The 17,173-nt window shown below is 51.5% G+C and overlaps 1 protein-coding gene across 22 annotated transcripts in view; it reads left to right on the forward strand.

The window, feature by feature from the left end:
• MAPT (microtubule associated protein tau) overlaps window positions 1–17,173 on the forward strand; it is a 101,878-nt gene that overhangs the window by 58,538 nt on the left and 26,167 nt on the right. For 4 of the 22 annotated variants that reach the window (XM_025436805.3, XM_025436808.3, XM_025436809.3 and 1 more), the window contains exons 3-6: window positions 905–991; window positions 3,457–3,543; window positions 7,580–7,645; window positions 15,302–15,357. In XM_025436805.3, the coding sequence (XP_025292590.1) occupies window positions 905–991; window positions 3,457–3,543; window positions 7,580–7,645; window positions 15,302–15,357 (296 nt within the window). Of the gene's footprint in view, window positions 1–904; window positions 992–3,456; window positions 3,544–7,579; window positions 7,646–11,621; window positions 12,708–15,301; window positions 15,358–17,173 lie in introns of all 22 variants that reach the window. The other 18 variants (XM_035721194.2, XM_035721200.2, XM_035721195.2 and 15 more) reach the window with 7 other exon arrangements.

Consider the following 17,173-nt stretch of genomic DNA (forward strand, 5'->3'; position numbering starts at 1 on the left):
TCTTAAGACAGTTTGCAAGTTTTTGCAAGCCCCAGGACCAAGTTGCTGTGTGTGTGCTGAAAATTTGTCTAAAATTAGCCCTTCTTTGGCTGTATGGTCGCCCCCAGGGCTGGGGACCCAGTGCTGGCATTTCAGTTAGCAAAGGGTGTCTGATCTCACAGTACAATTGAACACCACTCGCCTTTTCTCATGTGGGGGTGGTCCTTCGTGTACAAACCAGCCTCCCAGACCCTGTCCTGAAAACTGGCTCCAGGGCTGCCCCCGCCTCAGGTGGAGTGGCTTTCCTGGAGCCCAGCAGGGCCTCCTTGGCTCTGGATTCTGAAAGGACAATTTTCTTGTGGGTAACTGTGGCTGACATTTCAGGTGTGACTCGAATCCTGTTGGTCAGTACTTGGAGACCTTTCTATGAAAGATGCTCAGTGAAGTCCGGACACACAACTGGATGTCCAGTTAGAAGGGACAGTGTCTGCCCTGAGCTTATTCCTTTTCAGAGGAAGGAGTTGGATCTGAGTGTTTTCCTGATGTCTACTTGTCATCGATGAGTGGTGGTGATTTCCCATAAACCTCTCCATCAGAAAAGACACACAGTGGGTTTATTTGCAGCTTGGCTTTGTAGTATCAGCTGCCCTTTTGTCAATATAAGAGCTTTTGCCTCTGAAACCACCTGCTGATTAAAAGGCAGTTTCTCCTCTCGCCCGGGAACAAGTGGGGACACAGTTGTGTCAAGGTGGGAGTGGGATTGGCCCCCCTTTGTGAATTCATCATGTGGCCATGTCCCATCCACCTGGGTTCCATGTTAGGTGATTTTCAGCTCTGAAAGACACTGCTCCCCATTTCCTCCTGAAGCCCAAAGGAGGGGTGGGGAGAGGCAGCCATTCTGAGGGGCTCATTGTATATGTTCCAGAATCTCCCCTGCAGACCCCCGCCGATGATGGATCTGAGGAACCAGGCTCTGAAACCTCTGATGCTAAGAGCACGCCGACGGCGGAAGGTGGGCTCTCCTCTCATTGCTTCATTCAGATAGCAACTCCATACCTCCAGCCTGCGCTTAGCCATGCTTTGAGCCCCGCGTGCCCCCCTTCCTGGCTGCATTCACTGCCGCCTCTCCCTCTGGCTTAGAGACATGCTTGTTTGGTGCTTTGCAGGATGGGCTCTGGCCCCGGAATGTTATGGGAGCCAAGCCCTGCTTTGACGCCTTGCTGACCAGTGCCAGATTTGGGCACCTTCGTCGTGTGTGTGCTTTGAGGCAGCCGTATTTGGAGACGCTGGGATCTGTGGCAGAGTGGGGCCTGAGGACAGCCCCACAAAGCCCTGTTCCATGTCGATTGTCCTCCCCACATTCCTTCAGAAGCCCTGATCTACCTTGCTCTTCTCTCATGAGCCACCAGGTCCCAGGACAGCCATTTGGCTGAGGAAGGGGCCAGGTCAGTGTACCTGTCCAAGCTCACACTTTGGGACTGGTCTGATTTAGTATCCATCATTCCTTGGGCTCTGGCCTTGGTCCCATCCTCTGGACATTGGCCAGGGTATTAGCTCCAGCACATTTAACCTGTCCTCTCTAGATGTTTGGTGTCAGGTTACTATAAAGCTCCTCATGTATTCCCTGAAGAGCAGCTTGGTCCTGATTTTGACCACCTGCTCTTGCTTCCCCTCTGTGTCAGTTGAGACTGCATTTGATTTCAGATAATGGAAAACCCAACTAATTGTGGCATAGGTATGAAGAGTTTGTTTGTCTCATATAATAAGATGTTTAGAGGGCAGCAGGTTCCCAGTGTTATCAGTGCTCTTCTGTCTCTATCTTCTGCCATCCTGAGTGGTTGGATTGTTCCTTCATGGTTACAAGATGGCCTCTGCACTTCCAAGCATCACATCTGCCTTCAGAGCAGGAAGAAAGCAGCAAAGCGAAGTGACCAAAGGGGCCTTGAAACCAAATGTGTTTCCTTTTTATTAGGAAAGCAAGAGTTTTCCTTTAAGCCCCAGCTAGCTGACTTCCACTTACGTCTCATTGGCCAGAGCTGAGACTCCTGGCCACCCCTGACTATAAGGGGGAGGCTGGAATGTGGAACATTTTGCTTTTCAGACTTATTAGTTGGAGAAATCATGGGAGAGGGGCATTGAGGATGGCTTTTGAGTAACCACTCTGTGGTATCTGGCCTTCCGTCTCTCCATCCATCCCCAAGGAGACTTCTCAGGACTTCTTCTGACCCTGCCTATGACTTTGGAGGCTGTCACAGGATAAGAACCTGGTCCAGCATCTCCCCAAGTGTCCACTTTTGAATGAATTCAGAAAGTGACTGAAGTGCCTGCCAATTGCTGGCTATAAGGGTGCATCTGTGGGGGAGAAAGTGGACGTGGCCCTTCCCCTGTGGTTTTCAGCCAGTGAGGAGATACCCAGGCAGAATGCTCTTTGCTCTCCTTCTTAGAGCTGGTGATGCAAGACATTTCCCGCTGATCTTGTTAGGACAGTTTTGCAAGTTGCTACCGCCCGCGAAGGTCCTCAAACCCTAACACCAGACCTCATGGCAGCCTCCCAAATCATGGTTTTCAGTCCTCCCATCAACATTACTCTGGAAGAATCTTCCAGCCAAGTCTTGCTGCACTCTGGATCCTGTACATATGTGGGCCCCAAGAGCTTCCCCTCCTACCCCACAAGGAAGGGGACCCTGCTGGGGCTGGGCCTTGCCAGGCTGCTCTGCTTGCTCCCGAGACAACCGTAATTAAAATGGATTCCATTTGACTAAACTGACTCGGGCTCTTGGAAAGCTTTCAAAGCTGACAACTCCTTATGTCTGCCTGGAACAGCCTGGGAGAGTGCCAGGGCAGTGCTCGGGGAGGACTAGTGATTTGGAAATGTTCACCGTGATGAGAGGCCGCCAGCCACTCCTGATGGCGGGGTTTATCTCTGGCCTGTGCTCTGAAGGTGGGCCATCTGGAGACCTGTTGTCGGGCACCCAACTCTGGACAGGACCAGCTTGTTCACTGTCCCACGGGGGAGTCTGTGCTGCTAACCATCAATCATGGGCTCCGAGCCGAGAGAGAACTTGCAGGCCACTTGGCAATGATATTCCCATTTCGTAGGTGAGGAACCTGAGACCCAGAGGACACAGGTCTTGCTCAGAGCCTCACAGGGATCCTCTGATTTTCAACATTTCTTCTTTGAAAGCACCTGGGCCCACCCCCAACAGTCCCTTTTGCTGCAGTGTTTACATGGGGGCTGTCCCCAGCAGATGGCCTGGAATCTCATGAGCCGGTGCCACCAGGCAGGATATTAATGTGCTTCCTGGGGAGACAAGCAGGCAGGAGCACGGCTCTGGGCTCTGCTTTGTGGTGTTGCTTTTTGCATGCCGCCGAGTCCCCTCCTGCCTCCCGGCCCCTGCCTGCTTCCAACACCAGAAGTAAGGTGAGGGGCTTGGCCTGGCTCATCCTAGCCCCCCTAAGGCGACTCTCGGTTTTCAGACGTGACAGCGCCCTTAGTGGATGAGGGAACCCCCGGCGAGCAGGCGGCCGCTCAGCCCCCCATGGAGATCCCAGAAGGAGCCACAGGTGAGGGTGACTCTCATGGCGGGGTGGAAGAGACCCTTGCCGGGTGCCCCGCTGCCCTGCTTGGAGAAGTGGGTGCGGATAGGGGTGATGGTCTCCTCGAGTGAGGCAGCTATATGGGTGGATGCCGGGTTCTGGGAATCTTGGGTCATTCTGAATTTGGTGCCTTGATACTCTGTTGCTTCCGTGGCTGCCAGCCTCTCCGAGGACAGAGGACCTTCTATTCCCTCCAGTGCTCCTCTCCCGTCTCAGCCAGCACATCAGCTCAGAGCTCTCTCCCGGGTCCTCGGAGACAGGCCTATGGAAGCTTCTGCCTTCTTCACATACACACCCAGCTCAGTCCTCCACTCCTGCTGGGACTCTGCCCAGTGACAGTCACCTCCTAGTGGGCAGGGACACCCAAGTGTGTGGCAGATCCAGATGACTGACCCACACCTTCGGAGGATCTTAATGGGACAGCCCCTGAGTTCAGCCTGTGATCTAGCATCCATGTCTAGGACTGTCTTTTCAAATGTATTTGCACAAAACAGACATGACCAGACTGTCCTGTCCACACAGACTATGGGAGTAGCTCAGGCAGGGCACCGACCAGAAATAGTGGTGACCTCAGGGCCGCTGGGGGCCCTCAGAGCTGCCCATACCCTCAGGAAGTGGCTCGCTCGGCCCAGAGCACTTGCTGTCATCCCCATCTTGTCCTCTTCAGGCTCACGTAAAGATTCAGCTGTGGGCATGGTGATTTGGAGGGTGCGCAACAAGGCAGAAGAATTCTGGACCGGGTTTCACCAGCAATAGAGAGGAAGGGAAACGTCCCCACACAGGAGTCCTCTTTTCCTCCTAAAGAAGGTGCCCCCAGCAGCCATTTGGGAAACTACAGCCTTTTCTTGGGGCTCCTTTTTTTGAGAACACCTGGGCAGAGGTCCAGCACCCCCGACTTGTCAAAGTAGTTGCTGCTTCCTGAGTTGGTATTTCGAAATGGATAGAGAAGGGGGTGATCCTTCTCTACCTGTCCACCTCATCCTGGACTGTGAAGGTCGTTTGAAGGCCATGGACTGACTCAGGGGGTGAGATCTTGGATAACCTGATTTTTGTTACCCCATCCTCTCCCAAAAGAGCTGAGTCAGTGAGGGGAGCCCTTCCCCTCCCAGGGTGAATGCCATAGCTCACCCTTGACTTGGTCATCACTCCGAGGTAATCAGAAGTACTGTAGTCTCCTCTGTTGCAAAACGCCATCTGCGAGTGCTGGTTAGTGTGTCCGGTTCTGTGCAGTAGCCCAAGGCCATCCAGGGTTGCAACCCTCCCCTCAGGGGCTGGGGACATGGAGGAGACCGGAGGCAGGAAAATTCGTCCTGGACTGGCACTGTGTGAGCCGGCTTCACGCTCTCTGCCCTGGTTAAAGTTGACTCTCTCTCGTGGGCCCCTGTTTGGTCTTCTTCCAGCCCATCCGTTCAGTTATCCACCCCACCCCCCGGCCCCCTGCAGGTCCCTCCTCTATACTTGCTTCCGACAGACATTCCACTGCCCTCAGCCCCTTGGAATCTGAAGATCCACTTCCAGCCTTACTTCTGCTGAGGTTAGCTGGCTTCTCTTGGTGGCCTTCCAGCCGTGGTCTAAGGCTCCTCTACGCTACTGCTGCCCTGGGCCTGGCTCGGGTCTGTGGGAGACACACGGGCATTCTTTGCCCAAGTAACCATGCGGTCTGTAGACTGACCCCAGGGCGGCCCGTAAATGGGGGTCATCTTCTCCTGGTTTTTCCACTTGGGATTCTGACAGCCGTCTGCCATGTCACTAACCACAGGGGACACACACCAAGTGTCTCTGAGTGGTACCTTGAAACCCTTCCAATGGGATTGAGATGGGAGGTGGCCATGTAGCTGTCCTCCACACTCCCAAGCCACCTTCTCTACCCCTTACATCCTCAATGAGGTAGGGAGGTTTTAGATTGGGGGGACTTTTTTCCAATTATCGTCTTGGATGATGTGTTACCTTAATTTAGTCTTTGCTTTGGCAGGTCACATTTGCCAACATTTCATCTTGGTGCGCCGATGAAACTTTGAGGTCCATTTGGGGGTACAGTATGGCCACCCTACTGCAGGAATCCCTGCCTTGCTGGGATGGGAGCCCCTGCCATGTAGTAAAGTGATGGCCCAGCCACAGTCCCACACCCTACTCACTCCCTTTGGCTTCTCTGAGCACCTCCCTTGCTGGGAACTGGTAGGGCATCAGAATTATCAGCGATCTCCAATTTCTGACCTGCACTAGGGCCAGGATATTGCAATCCTACACTGGCATGTGAGTGCAGTGACTTCCCAGGGCCACAGCAATAGTGTCATCCCCACGTGTCCCCCTTGTTCTCTATCTCCAGGGTCTATGCCACTTAGCTGGACTTACTATCACTCCAAGCTTTTCTACCACAGCCTTCAGAAATTCAGACCAGGGGCACCCGGGTGGCTCAGCGGTTGAGTGTCTGCCTTTGGCCCAGGGCTTGATCCTGGAGTTCTGGGATCGAGTCCCACGTCAGGCTCCCTGCGAGGAACCTGCTTCTCCCTCTGCCTGTGTCTCTGCCTCTCTCTCTCTCTTTGTGTCTCTCATGAATAAATAAATAAACAAACAAACAAATAAATAAATAAAATCTTTAAAAGAAAGAAAGAAAGAAATTCAGACCAAATCTGTGCTTGGAGCTGCATCTCCTGGACAGTTGGCTGTTGTAAAATGACATGGAACTGTCACCAGTTGACTTCATGTGTGACACAGTATCAGCTTGTGGGGGCCCAGAGGGCTGTCATGTTTATGATCTGGCAGATGGGGAGCCCACTGCCAGCCCCCTCCACCCTTCCTGCAGCTTTCTGGGACAGCCCACAGGCTAGGTGTTTATAAGGTCATCATGGAGCTGTCCAGTGACCCAGAGAAATCTTTCTTTCCCTTCATCATCCTCTCCATGGTAGGCCCACGCTGGTAACTTGGCATTTCTGTTTGAGGTGGAAAAACTTAAATATCGCAGGACTGGGAGAAAAGACTGGTGGCCCAGCGAGCAACTTGTAGGCCTTTCTTAGGGGTGGTGGCTTCCCTGACACCATCCTTCAGGGCAGGTTGGTTCTTCTAGGGTCATGAGGCAAGTGCATGTCAAAATGTGGCCAACTTGCTTTATAAACTCTTTCTTCTGGACGATTATATCCATTGTCCTGGATCGATGTCCTGGTTCTTCTTGAGGCAAAAACTGGCATTGCAGTAAAGCTGATTGATTTTGGTGCTGTGGAAGATGTGGTCTTCTTCATTTGGGGTGAGTTGTGGCTCCCTGAGCAGAGCCCAAGACACCCTAAAAGCTACTCACTGCCACTGTTAACCTCCCTCTAACAAGGTGGCACCTACTCTTAGCATGTGGTTAGAGGGGTTTGCCCAGTAGTCTGGAGAAAAGAAACTGAACAATTTGGGGCTCCTCCCACATTCCAGGATTTTGCTAAACACATTCACACAAATTCTTGTATTAACCCTCACTACTGTCCTACGAGGCAAGCAGTATCATCACCTTGGGAGTCTAGATGAGGAAATAGGCTGAGAGGTTAAGTAGATGGTGTTGCCTGAATGTGAGCCCAAGCCTGACTCCACAGCCCACAACTACTGCTTCCTTGTACCCTCAGTACCCCCAGAGCCCTGGCTGGGGTCAGGAGTGCACCTGCCACTCAGACGTGGTTCTGGTGTCAGTGGCTGAGCAGCAAGCTGCTTCTCTATCCTCACCCATCCTGTGTGTCTTTGTTGAGTGAGGCACTTGGGACCCTGGTCCCCCTGTGGAGAAGGTCTTTCCTACAGGATCTTGGTCATGTGGAAGGTGTGTGGGTGTGGTGGGGTTCACTTAGTAACCCGCTTTCATCTACATTCCCAGCAATAAGATTTGCAAAGAGCCAGAGGTACGCCCCATGGTACTTATAAGATGTGCCTTTCCTAAATGTTTTTGGAAAGATACCGGAAGATGCAAGAGCTTTGGTTCTGGCAAACAGTAACTGTCTGTGCTTATATCTTCTTCATGTGCTGACACCTAAACCAGCTGAAGAAGCAGGCATTGGAGACACCCCCAACCTGGAAGACCAAGCTGCTGGACATGTGACTCAAGGTCAGTGGGCTAGAATCATCAACCACGACTTGGGGGTTGGGAGGAGGGAGATGGCAATGCTTAGAGAAGTTCTACCTTATAAAGAGAATTTGTACCCAGGCCCTAAGTCATTGGGCCTCAGTTTCTGAGTTATTCCTAAGCCATGTGGTGGGGAGTCAAGAAAAAATGTCCAACAGAAACTCAGAGATGCACAGAATATAATTTCCTCTGCAGGCTACCCTCTGGCCTGTCCTGGGAACAGAGCCTCAACCATCTCTCCACCAAGCAATTTCTTTTCAACTTTCTTCTATACAACCTTCAGACCTTATTGCGATTTTCTTCTCAGGGACCCAAACAGCCACGTTCGAGGAAACCAACTTTCTGTAATCATTTAGTATAAATGTTTTAAGAACTTAAACCTATAAATCCTAAAGATTCCTTGTCTCAGGGAACAGAGACCTCTGATATAAATGGAGACCTCTAGATTCGTTTTCTATCGCTTGTGGCGTCAATGATCTTGAGAGTGTACTGTATCTAGCCCAAAGAAGTGTGTCTCTTGAGGATATTTTGAAGCTTAACTATTTACCTCTGTGAGCAGGGTCATTGCCCCATAATGGGCTAATGTTCTCAGCTCATGTGGCAAGGAGAGGTGTGTTTTCATTCTTAGGCTTACAGAGAGCTTCAAAAAATATTAGAAAGGATAATCAAGGTTAGGGGGAACCCCAGTCTGTGTGTTAAATAACTAGAACCCTGGTTCCTATTTGTTTTAGGTCACAGTTTTCAGTGTAGGTAAAATTAGAGGCTTTTATAACCTCTGGAAATGATCATTTATTTCCAGAGGAAAAAGTGGATTCCATTTTTTAAAAAAAGATTTTATTTATTCATGAGAGACACAGAGAGAGAGGCAGAAACATAGGCAGAGGGAGAAGCAGTCTTCTCGCAGCGAGCCCCATGTGGGACTCGATCCCTGGACCGGGATCATGCCCTGAGCTGAAGGCAGATGCTCAACCGCTGAGCCACCCACGTGTCCTGATTCCAGTTCTTTCCTATAAATTTCTCTACAAAATTTTCCTACAAATTGCAGGCTATGTCCTTGTGCCCCTGCAACATATTCCATGCAATGAGAAGATCAGGCCAAAATGTTTTGTGGGAACTTAATTTTTGTGCCTACTGAATTTTTACATTTTTTCCATCAGTGGCCTAGAATCGTGTATAAAGATGAACACCAGATAGACATTTTCAGTGGGAATCTGGCACCAAATCTGTGCAAACATGGAGGTTTCTACCTCCGCTCCCAAAGCTGACACCTCATGCCTTGATTGGACTGCTGGCCCAAATTGACAAAGGCCAGTTCCCTCCAGTGAAACAGTGTGAAGTTTGGACACATTCGTGACCCATGAACACAGCTTATTTGCCAAAGGCCCACAGTCTGTTTTCAGGTTTAGAAAGAGCCAGGTAACAAAAGCCCAGTTGCCAGATCTTGTAGTTCCTGCGGCGGAAGGCAAACTTCCAGCAGCCCATGTCTTGAGGTACCTACGATAGACAAGGATGGTTCAGGATGGTGCTGCAGTGAGCTGAGTGTAAGATGTGGGCAGGCCCAACCCATGTCCTGCTCACACCGAGTGGTAGACCTTTCCTGTGTTTCGAGGACCGGACCTCCTGAGGGTGATGTGTGGGAGGACAGTTTATCCGGAGTCCAGAGACCTCCACACTGTTTGCCCAGATCCTGTTTACCATGGACCCTGCCGCCCACCCCCGGATGATTGCTTTGTGTATTCCTTACTGAACACTTCATAGTATTCTAGGAACTGAATAGAATATTCTCCTGGCCCATCTCCTTCCTCCAAAAGTATAATTGCATGATGTTAGTTATATTCAGTCAAGACATAACACACACTGTACAATCAAATATTGATGACTTTTCAAGGTGTGTTTACTATGTATGTGTGGGGCCTTTGCCTCTTTTTCCATGAGGATCATTTACAGTCTTATGGTATATCAGAGGACAGTAATATTCTGACCACAAGCGATTTCTAGGAAGCTCTAGGAGGAAAACTTTTTCCAGAAGACAAGGAGACCCAGCCTGCAAAGGAGATGTAAAGACTAGCACCTACCATGCACTCAGACTGGTCTGTTGCGCTAGTTGGTTGCTGAGATGTCATGGTGTTGAGGCACCTGCTCAGATTGTCGGTTTGTTGGGCTCTTCAGGCTGTTATTCCTGGAGACTGACCGACAGCCCCAGTGAGGTGCCTGCAGACCTTGTGGGAAGCAGCAATGAGCATATTTTCCGGACCCCAGTTCACCCATGCAGAATTCCTTTATTGATCATCGCTGCGGGGCGGGCACCGTGGTTGATGCTAGGAACATAAAATGAATGAGATCATGAGCGTGAGGCCCTGGCATGAAGGTGGGGGTGGAGGTGAGCTGTGGTCGGCTTCTCAGTGGTAAGCTGATGGCAGCTACACAGACTCTACCATCTCAGGGGAGAGGGCGGTCACGTGTGAGCCATGTCCACAACCACACACTTGTGGGCACACGTGTGTTCCCTGCCTCCCTCCTCTCAGCTCCTCCAATTCCCTGCATCTCTGGGGTTCTAGGTTTTGTTTAGAAGAGAGCTGTAGAGTTGTGTGGGTAGTTTTATCTTATTTATTTATTTGAGAGAGAGAAGAGAGAGAGAGGAAGAATGAGCACAGACAGAGAGAGAAAAGCAGACTCCCCACTGAGCACGAAGCCCCATGTGGGGCTTAATCCCAGGACCCCAGGATCCCTACTTGAGCTGAAGGCAGGCGCTTAACACACAGCCACGCCCCTGTGTAGGTTGTTCTCCTGCGACTAGACGGGAGGTTTGAAGGTTAGGAATTTAAAAAAAAAAAAATGTTTATTAGGAGTATCAAAGAGTGTGACTCTCCAGTCCTTAATACATGGTCAGATTCTTTTTTTTTTAAGGTTTTATTTATTTATTTATTCATGAGAGACAGAAAGAGAGGCAGAGACACAGGCAGAGGGAGAAACAGGCTCCATGCAGGGAGCCCGATGTGGGACTTGATCCCGGACCCCAGGATCACGACCTGAGCCAAAGGCAGACACTCAACCACTGAGCCACCCAGGTGCCCGGTCAGGATCTTTAAGGAGGGCTCACGTGAACACCGCCCAAAGAGCCAGAAAGAGTGAGTGTGCCCTCCACCAGCTGCTAGTTGTGTAACCATGAAAGCAGTGGCCTTGTTGGCTGGCAGTGTCTTTGCCATGCAGGACCCTTTACTGCCACTGTCATCTGTCTCAACTTATGCAAAAGGTCCATCCATGATCCATGACCCAGATAAATCTAAATCGTGCTTCTGTTTATAGGAACTTTATGGTAGTCTGTTAACAAAGACTCAAGCCCTAATGATGATAAATTTGGGCATTTTCCAGATCTTAAGACAGGGTTGGTTTATGGGCATCTGCTGGTTTTACTTTGCAAAAAGGGGAAACAAAGAGAAAGGTAGAGAAAAGGGTGTCCTCACTGTATCAAAGCCAGATCCTATCTAGAGGCCAGACTCTTCAGGAAGCTCAGTGTCGCTGGAGAGAAGGAGAAGCATCTGTAGCCTAATGGATTCGGAACAAGGCAGTCCCACAGCGGGGCTGGCAGCCCTGGATGTGCTGACATGCTCTGAGCCCACCCAGAGCCCACAACAGGCAGAGGAATAACCCTGGCGTTAAATGGGGCCTTGGAGGTCACCAGGTCTGAGCACCCCTTTTACAGATGAGAAAAGTGAGGCCCGGAGAGGGGAGGTGCCCACCAGCATCACCCAGTGAGTCGTGTTAGATAGACCAACAGCACTTTCATCATGAGCAAAGGAAAGCAACAAGGATGAGCCCAGAGCACACACTCCATTTTGTTAGTTGGGCTTATGATGCTGTTTAAATGTGCTTTTCTTAATTCAAGAGTGCGTTCTCTCTCTTAAACAATTGATGCGTCCTTGCCAACCTTTTGCTACCGATGCCTCTTCAAACCCAGAGGAGTTGAGAGTTCCAGGCCAGCAGAGGGAGGTACCTGAGAGGCCCTTGGCCAATGGGCTTAGCTCTCAGGATCAGCCTGAACACGGCAGAGAAGCTTCTGGGGTCTCCCTGCTGCCTCTGGGGGAGAAACGGCCAGAGGCCCCCGTGCTGGTGCTCTCCTGCCAGTCCCAGCATCATCCCATCTGCCAACCGCCTGCTCCGACAGGAGGCCCTCGGGACTCCCACCAGGAGTGGGGACTGAAGCCAGGGGATGGGATCACGGGGGGTCTGGCCTTTCCGAAGCCCACCTCCCCTGGATGTCTCCAGACAGAGTCTGGGAGTGACAAGGCTGTCCAGGAGAGCCTCCTCGGGGAGCCAGGGCGCCGTAGAGGTGAGGCTGCCGACCCGGGCACCCCAGGTCAACCCCACCAGCATGTGTCCTACGGCCCCAGGGAGGCCACACAGCAGCCTTCGGGGACGGAACCTGAGGACACAGAGGGAAGTCGCCACGGCTTGGAGCTGCTGGAGCACCAGCTTCTGGGGGACCTGTGCCAGGAGGGGCCGCCTCTGAAGGGGGACCATGACAAAGAGAGGCGGGGGGGCAAGGATTTCGACGAAGACCGCGATGTGGATGAGTCCTCGCCCCAGGACTCCCCTCCGTCCCAGGTCTCCCCGGGTCCGCAGAGCTCCCCAACCCGAGGCGGGGCACCCCCCGACACCGCTTCCAGAGGAGCCCCTGGCTTCCCCGGTTTTTCAGCTGAGGGTGCCATCCGCCTCCCTGTCGATTTCCTCTCCAACGTCTCCACAGAGATCGAGGCGTCAGAGCCCCCCGGGCCCGGCGCAGGGCCCACGGTGGAAGGGCAGGCCACGCCCCCCGAGTTCACCTTCCACGTGGAGATAAAAGCCAACGTGCAGAAGGAGCAGGGACATTCAGAGGCGGATTTGGAAGGGGCTGCCCTTCCAGGGCCCCCCGGAGAGGAGCGAGAGCCCCAGGGCCCTTCTGAGGGAGAGGACACAAAAAAGACTGACCTTCCAGAACCATCTGAAAAGCAGCCCACAGCGGTTCTGCCAGAGAAGCCCGTCAGCCGGGTCCCTCAACTCAAAGGTCTGTGTCTTGAGCTCCTTCGCTCCTTCCCGGTGACCTCGTGTGCCACCCAGGCTGCGGGCACTGCCACTGAGCTTCCGGCTCCCTCCTTGGCTCCTGCTGCTCCCGACGTCCTAGGGCTAGCCACTAAACCACCCACCCGGGCACTGCCGCTCACCCTCCTGCAGCCTCCTCCTCCCCTCGGCTCCGGCACATGCTCCTCTCACGCTTGGCCGCCACTCTGCATGTCACCAACACCCCGCCCAGTGCTTTCCACCCTGTTCATTTCTCCAGCCACTCGAGTCATCCGCAACAGTCCATCAGCCCACGGGTGGTTAGTTGGTGGCCCGCCCTCCACAGAGCGGGTAACAGCTGGTCCGCTTTTGAGGGCTTATCATGTGCCCTAAATTCATTGTCTCAAACCCTCCTGACCCTTCCAAGAGGACATAATTAGCCCCACTTTACCAACAAGGAAACAGGCACAGAGAGATAAAGTAAATTGCTGAAGGTCACCTGGGACTGCACTGAAAGTCATACTCTTCCCTGTTCAGCACAGTGAACAGGGTTCTGGAAGGTTCTGAAGTGGGCCCTACTTAAGAGCCCAGAGACGCAGAGGGCAGGAGCCTGTCTTCTGCTGCTTTTGTCAGTGGACAATACATCCCACATAGCGGGTGATTCACACACACACACACACACACACACACACACACACAAGCATTTGGGGTAGCCAAGAGCCCATGCTGAGCCTTCGGCCCAATGGTTCCCACCCCTACCTGCCCTACCTTGTGGCAGGAGAGACAATGAGCAAAAAACGTTCCCGTCTGAATCTTCTCTTCCTCCCTTGGGGGGGCCCAGGAACCCCTGTTGCTGGGGCCTCGGCCCCAGCCTGCTTAACCACAGCAGCCCTGTGGGAGCTGGAAAAATGGTAGGGGGGGTTCTTCTGTGTTGGGGGTCTCTGTCAGGGAGATGAGGAGGCCTCAAGGGTACATTCATACATTGAAGACCTTTAGCATTTTGGAATTATTCACAGGGTTCAGAAATCGGTGCCACTTGAGCTGCCAATTGCAAACATCTGTTAAATTTTTATTAGATGTTACTTGTCAAGTACTTTGAATCTTGAAATGTAGATAGAACTTTGAAATGTTGTAGATAGAGGAACTTGTATTAAAATTTAAGACCAAAAAAAAAAAACAAAAACCATATCCTATTTTAAAATATCCTAAATTCCAAATAGTAGGGGACAAATAACTATGATTTGACAGATTAAAACAGTGTTTCCTGAAATGGTGTTTTATTGAGTATTTTCTATCGATGTTTCCAGCGGGGGAAGGAGTTCCGTGGTCTAAGTTTGGAAAAACAGGCAAAGCAAAGTTAAGCAAGTTTTGCTGCAGCAGGACTTGTCAGAGCCTTTAACATTCTAATGCACATTGTGACCCTCTCAGAAAGACACAGAGTACAGATTCCCCAAATTTATTTGATCCAACCTGCTAACATCTCCTGGAGGAGGACTTGTTCAATAGTACCCAATTTGGCTAATGTGGATTTGGCAGAGGCTTTAAGTTGTGACGAGGGTGGTGATGGTTGATTTGGGCAGAAGATGTAAAGCAGGACCACCTGGGGCTCTTACTAAAATGAATATTCATTTTACGGCCTCACCTTAAGCTTACAGAGCCTCAGGTGGGTCCAGGAATCTGTATTTTATCAACTTGTCCCAGTGGTTCTGCTGTGTAGTGATGTGTGACAATGTCTGGGCTAGATCATCAATCTAGGTCGTTCTAGAAATCCAGTCTCCGTTAGCCAGCGTGAAGCTCCAGGAGGCCGCAGGACCTTTCGGCAGGGGGAATATGATTTTAAAACCAAGAACGAAAATCTATCATGAATTTTCAACGATGAATATCAACAGAAGGGAAGGATGAATTAGGATGCTGGTAGACACGTGGTTTCACCAGGGCCTGCGGCTTTCTACACACAAAAGCTGCCAGTGGTTTGGTTCTAAACTCCAAGAGATTATCTGTAAAATGTTTGACGGTAACTGGTTTGTCGCTAATTTGGGAAAATGGCAAGGATTAGTCCCCTTGAGGGGGCCTGTAGGCAGTGAGAAGCCCCTTCCTCGCTGGGTCAGGGGTGGACCGGGCTTGTCAGAGGGTGGGGCAGCTGGGGCTGGACACCGTAGCTCCCAATAGTGAGGGGAAGGGACCTCACTTGCCCTGACCCTTGGGTGACAGCCTGAGTAGGGGGTTGGAGCGTAGCTGAGCAGCCCCTCCTCCAGGGAAGGAGCCTATGAGAGGTGGGGCCTTCACTGTCTACCTTCCCTGAGGGCCCCTGTGCCCACATGTGCCTGGAAGAGTCTTCACTGTGCCCCTTCTGCATGTTCCCACCCTCGGCCAGCCTGCTCTTCCCTCTTGTCAGGGTGCTCCAAGCAGTGACCTCAGTGTGCTGTGTTGATACTAACAAGAGACAGATTCAAGGGGAAAGAAAATCCACTGGGTTTCCACCAAGCCCGGCTTAACAAAACCCATTGTACTGATCCCGAGAAATCAGAGTAACTATATCCAACTCTTTCCATAAGCTCTGCAAATGGGTATAACATGTGTTTTCATTTTATATCTTATCAGCTCGCATGGTCAGTAAAGGCAAAGATGGGACTGGAACCGATGACAAAAAAGCCAAGGTAAGCTGACGAAAACACAAACCTCTGCCGACGTCAGATTTATCAAGAGGCTGTGCTTATCTGAATTTTTATTTGTAACACGTGGGGAGCATCTGTCACTGAAGGATGACTGTCATTTAAAAAAATGCATTGTATCTTCATGCAAACTTTTAAAATTCCAGCATTTGCTCACTTTGATGCTTATGCCAGAGAAGAGCAGTCAGCAGGTTAAGGAATTAATGCTCCTAAAAGCAATTCCACTAGCATAGGTGAAATGAGATGTTCATAGTAAACAAAGATACATTTGGATTTTCTGCAATAAACTTTGAATTTTGCACACCTTACACTTCGCACTGCAGATCCAGGCTGCGTATATGTACACACACATATGGGAAGTGCATAGAAAATACCATTTATTCAGGTGGCTGAGGAAGCATTGATCAAGAAAGTGACCTCTAACCTAAGGTGGAGGGTTCTGGAAAAGCCCTAGAAGAGAGGACCTATGGGGCAGCCTGGGAAGGAAATATAAAGGAGGGTTGCTGAGGCAGGGGTGGGAACAGCGTTCCAAGGAATAAGAACAGCACAGCAAAGCCCAGAAGCATGAAGAGGTGATATGTGTTCTGAGAACTCTAGGCAGGTAGCTTGGTTGCTGCAGAGCTCCAAGTGGGGCTGCCGTCCGGTGGGAAGGATGGGGGGTGGGAAAGCTGATACACGCCCAGACTGCTAAGTGGACAAGCGGGCAGCAGTGCACTTGACACCATCTTGAAATCTGGCCAAGGCACCAGTTTGATGCAAGCTTTAGTCAGACTTCAAAAACCAACCTGAGGACCAGTGGATGAAGCCCCTGCTCCCACAAAAAGCACATCCAGAACCCGTGTTTCCTGTCAGCAATAGTTTCCTCCTTTAATGACTTTGCATCCTGGAAAATTCTCCCATAACTACACAGTAGAGTTTCCCCGGGAGCACCCTACTGTGTGACCCCCCAGATGAAGACCTATTTTTCGTAAAGGCATCTCAGATTTCCAATATGAATTCTGCCTAAAACATCTGGGTCCTAAGCCCTGGGTCCAGAGCCCTGATGGGCTCCTCCGATGCGGAGTGTGGCTCTAGGAGTTGGGTAGCACGTGTTGTGCCCTCCCCTCTGAAAAGTCAGGGTTTGCCATCGCAAGACCTGGTGAGGCAGCTGAGGGTCCTGCAGGGACTTGGGGGCTTCTGCCCTAGAGGCGTGAAGCCGTAGCAAGGGCTGCTAGCCAGTCATGATATGTATCCGAGGAATCCCAGCCCCATGCATGCATGCATGCATTCCATTCATTCATTCATTTGCACACGTGGGTACAATGTCCCTGACCTGGACAAAGGGTCAGATCCTTCCCAAACCTGCGCCAGGTGGGGAGTGCTGCCAGCAGAAGGGGTCCCTTGTGCAACCAGGGAAAGAGGAGTCCCCACCCCCAACTTTTCTTGTCCCCAGTTGCAGGACATCAGCCTGCGTCCCTCCCCCACACCCTTCCCCACCCCGCGGCCCTCCTCCTTCCATGTTGGTGGCACAGAGGGCCTCGGCCATTTTGGTGGGGGATCCAAGGGCAACGAGTAAACAAACCCAAGAAGCCTAATGAAGCCTGTGGTCAGACTGCTTGCTTGGTAGCTCTGACTCCCTCTTTGAAATACCTCTGGACTCGGCCACTCGGTTTGGTGGCTGAAGGTACGACCCTCCCTCCGCCCAGCTTTCCTCGTCCGCCAGGACCATGCTTCCCTGTCAGAGTCCCCCAGAGCCAGTTAGGACAAACCATGGGTGCCAGCCTTTGTCCATCGGCTTCCCTGTCCGCAAAGGGACAGCTCG

Source organism: Canis lupus, chromosome 9 (genome assembly GCF_003254725.2).
Source record: "Canis lupus dingo isolate Sandy chromosome 9, ASM325472v2, whole genome shotgun sequence".
Taxonomy (NCBI): domain Eukaryota; kingdom Metazoa; phylum Chordata; class Mammalia; order Carnivora; family Canidae; genus Canis; species Canis lupus.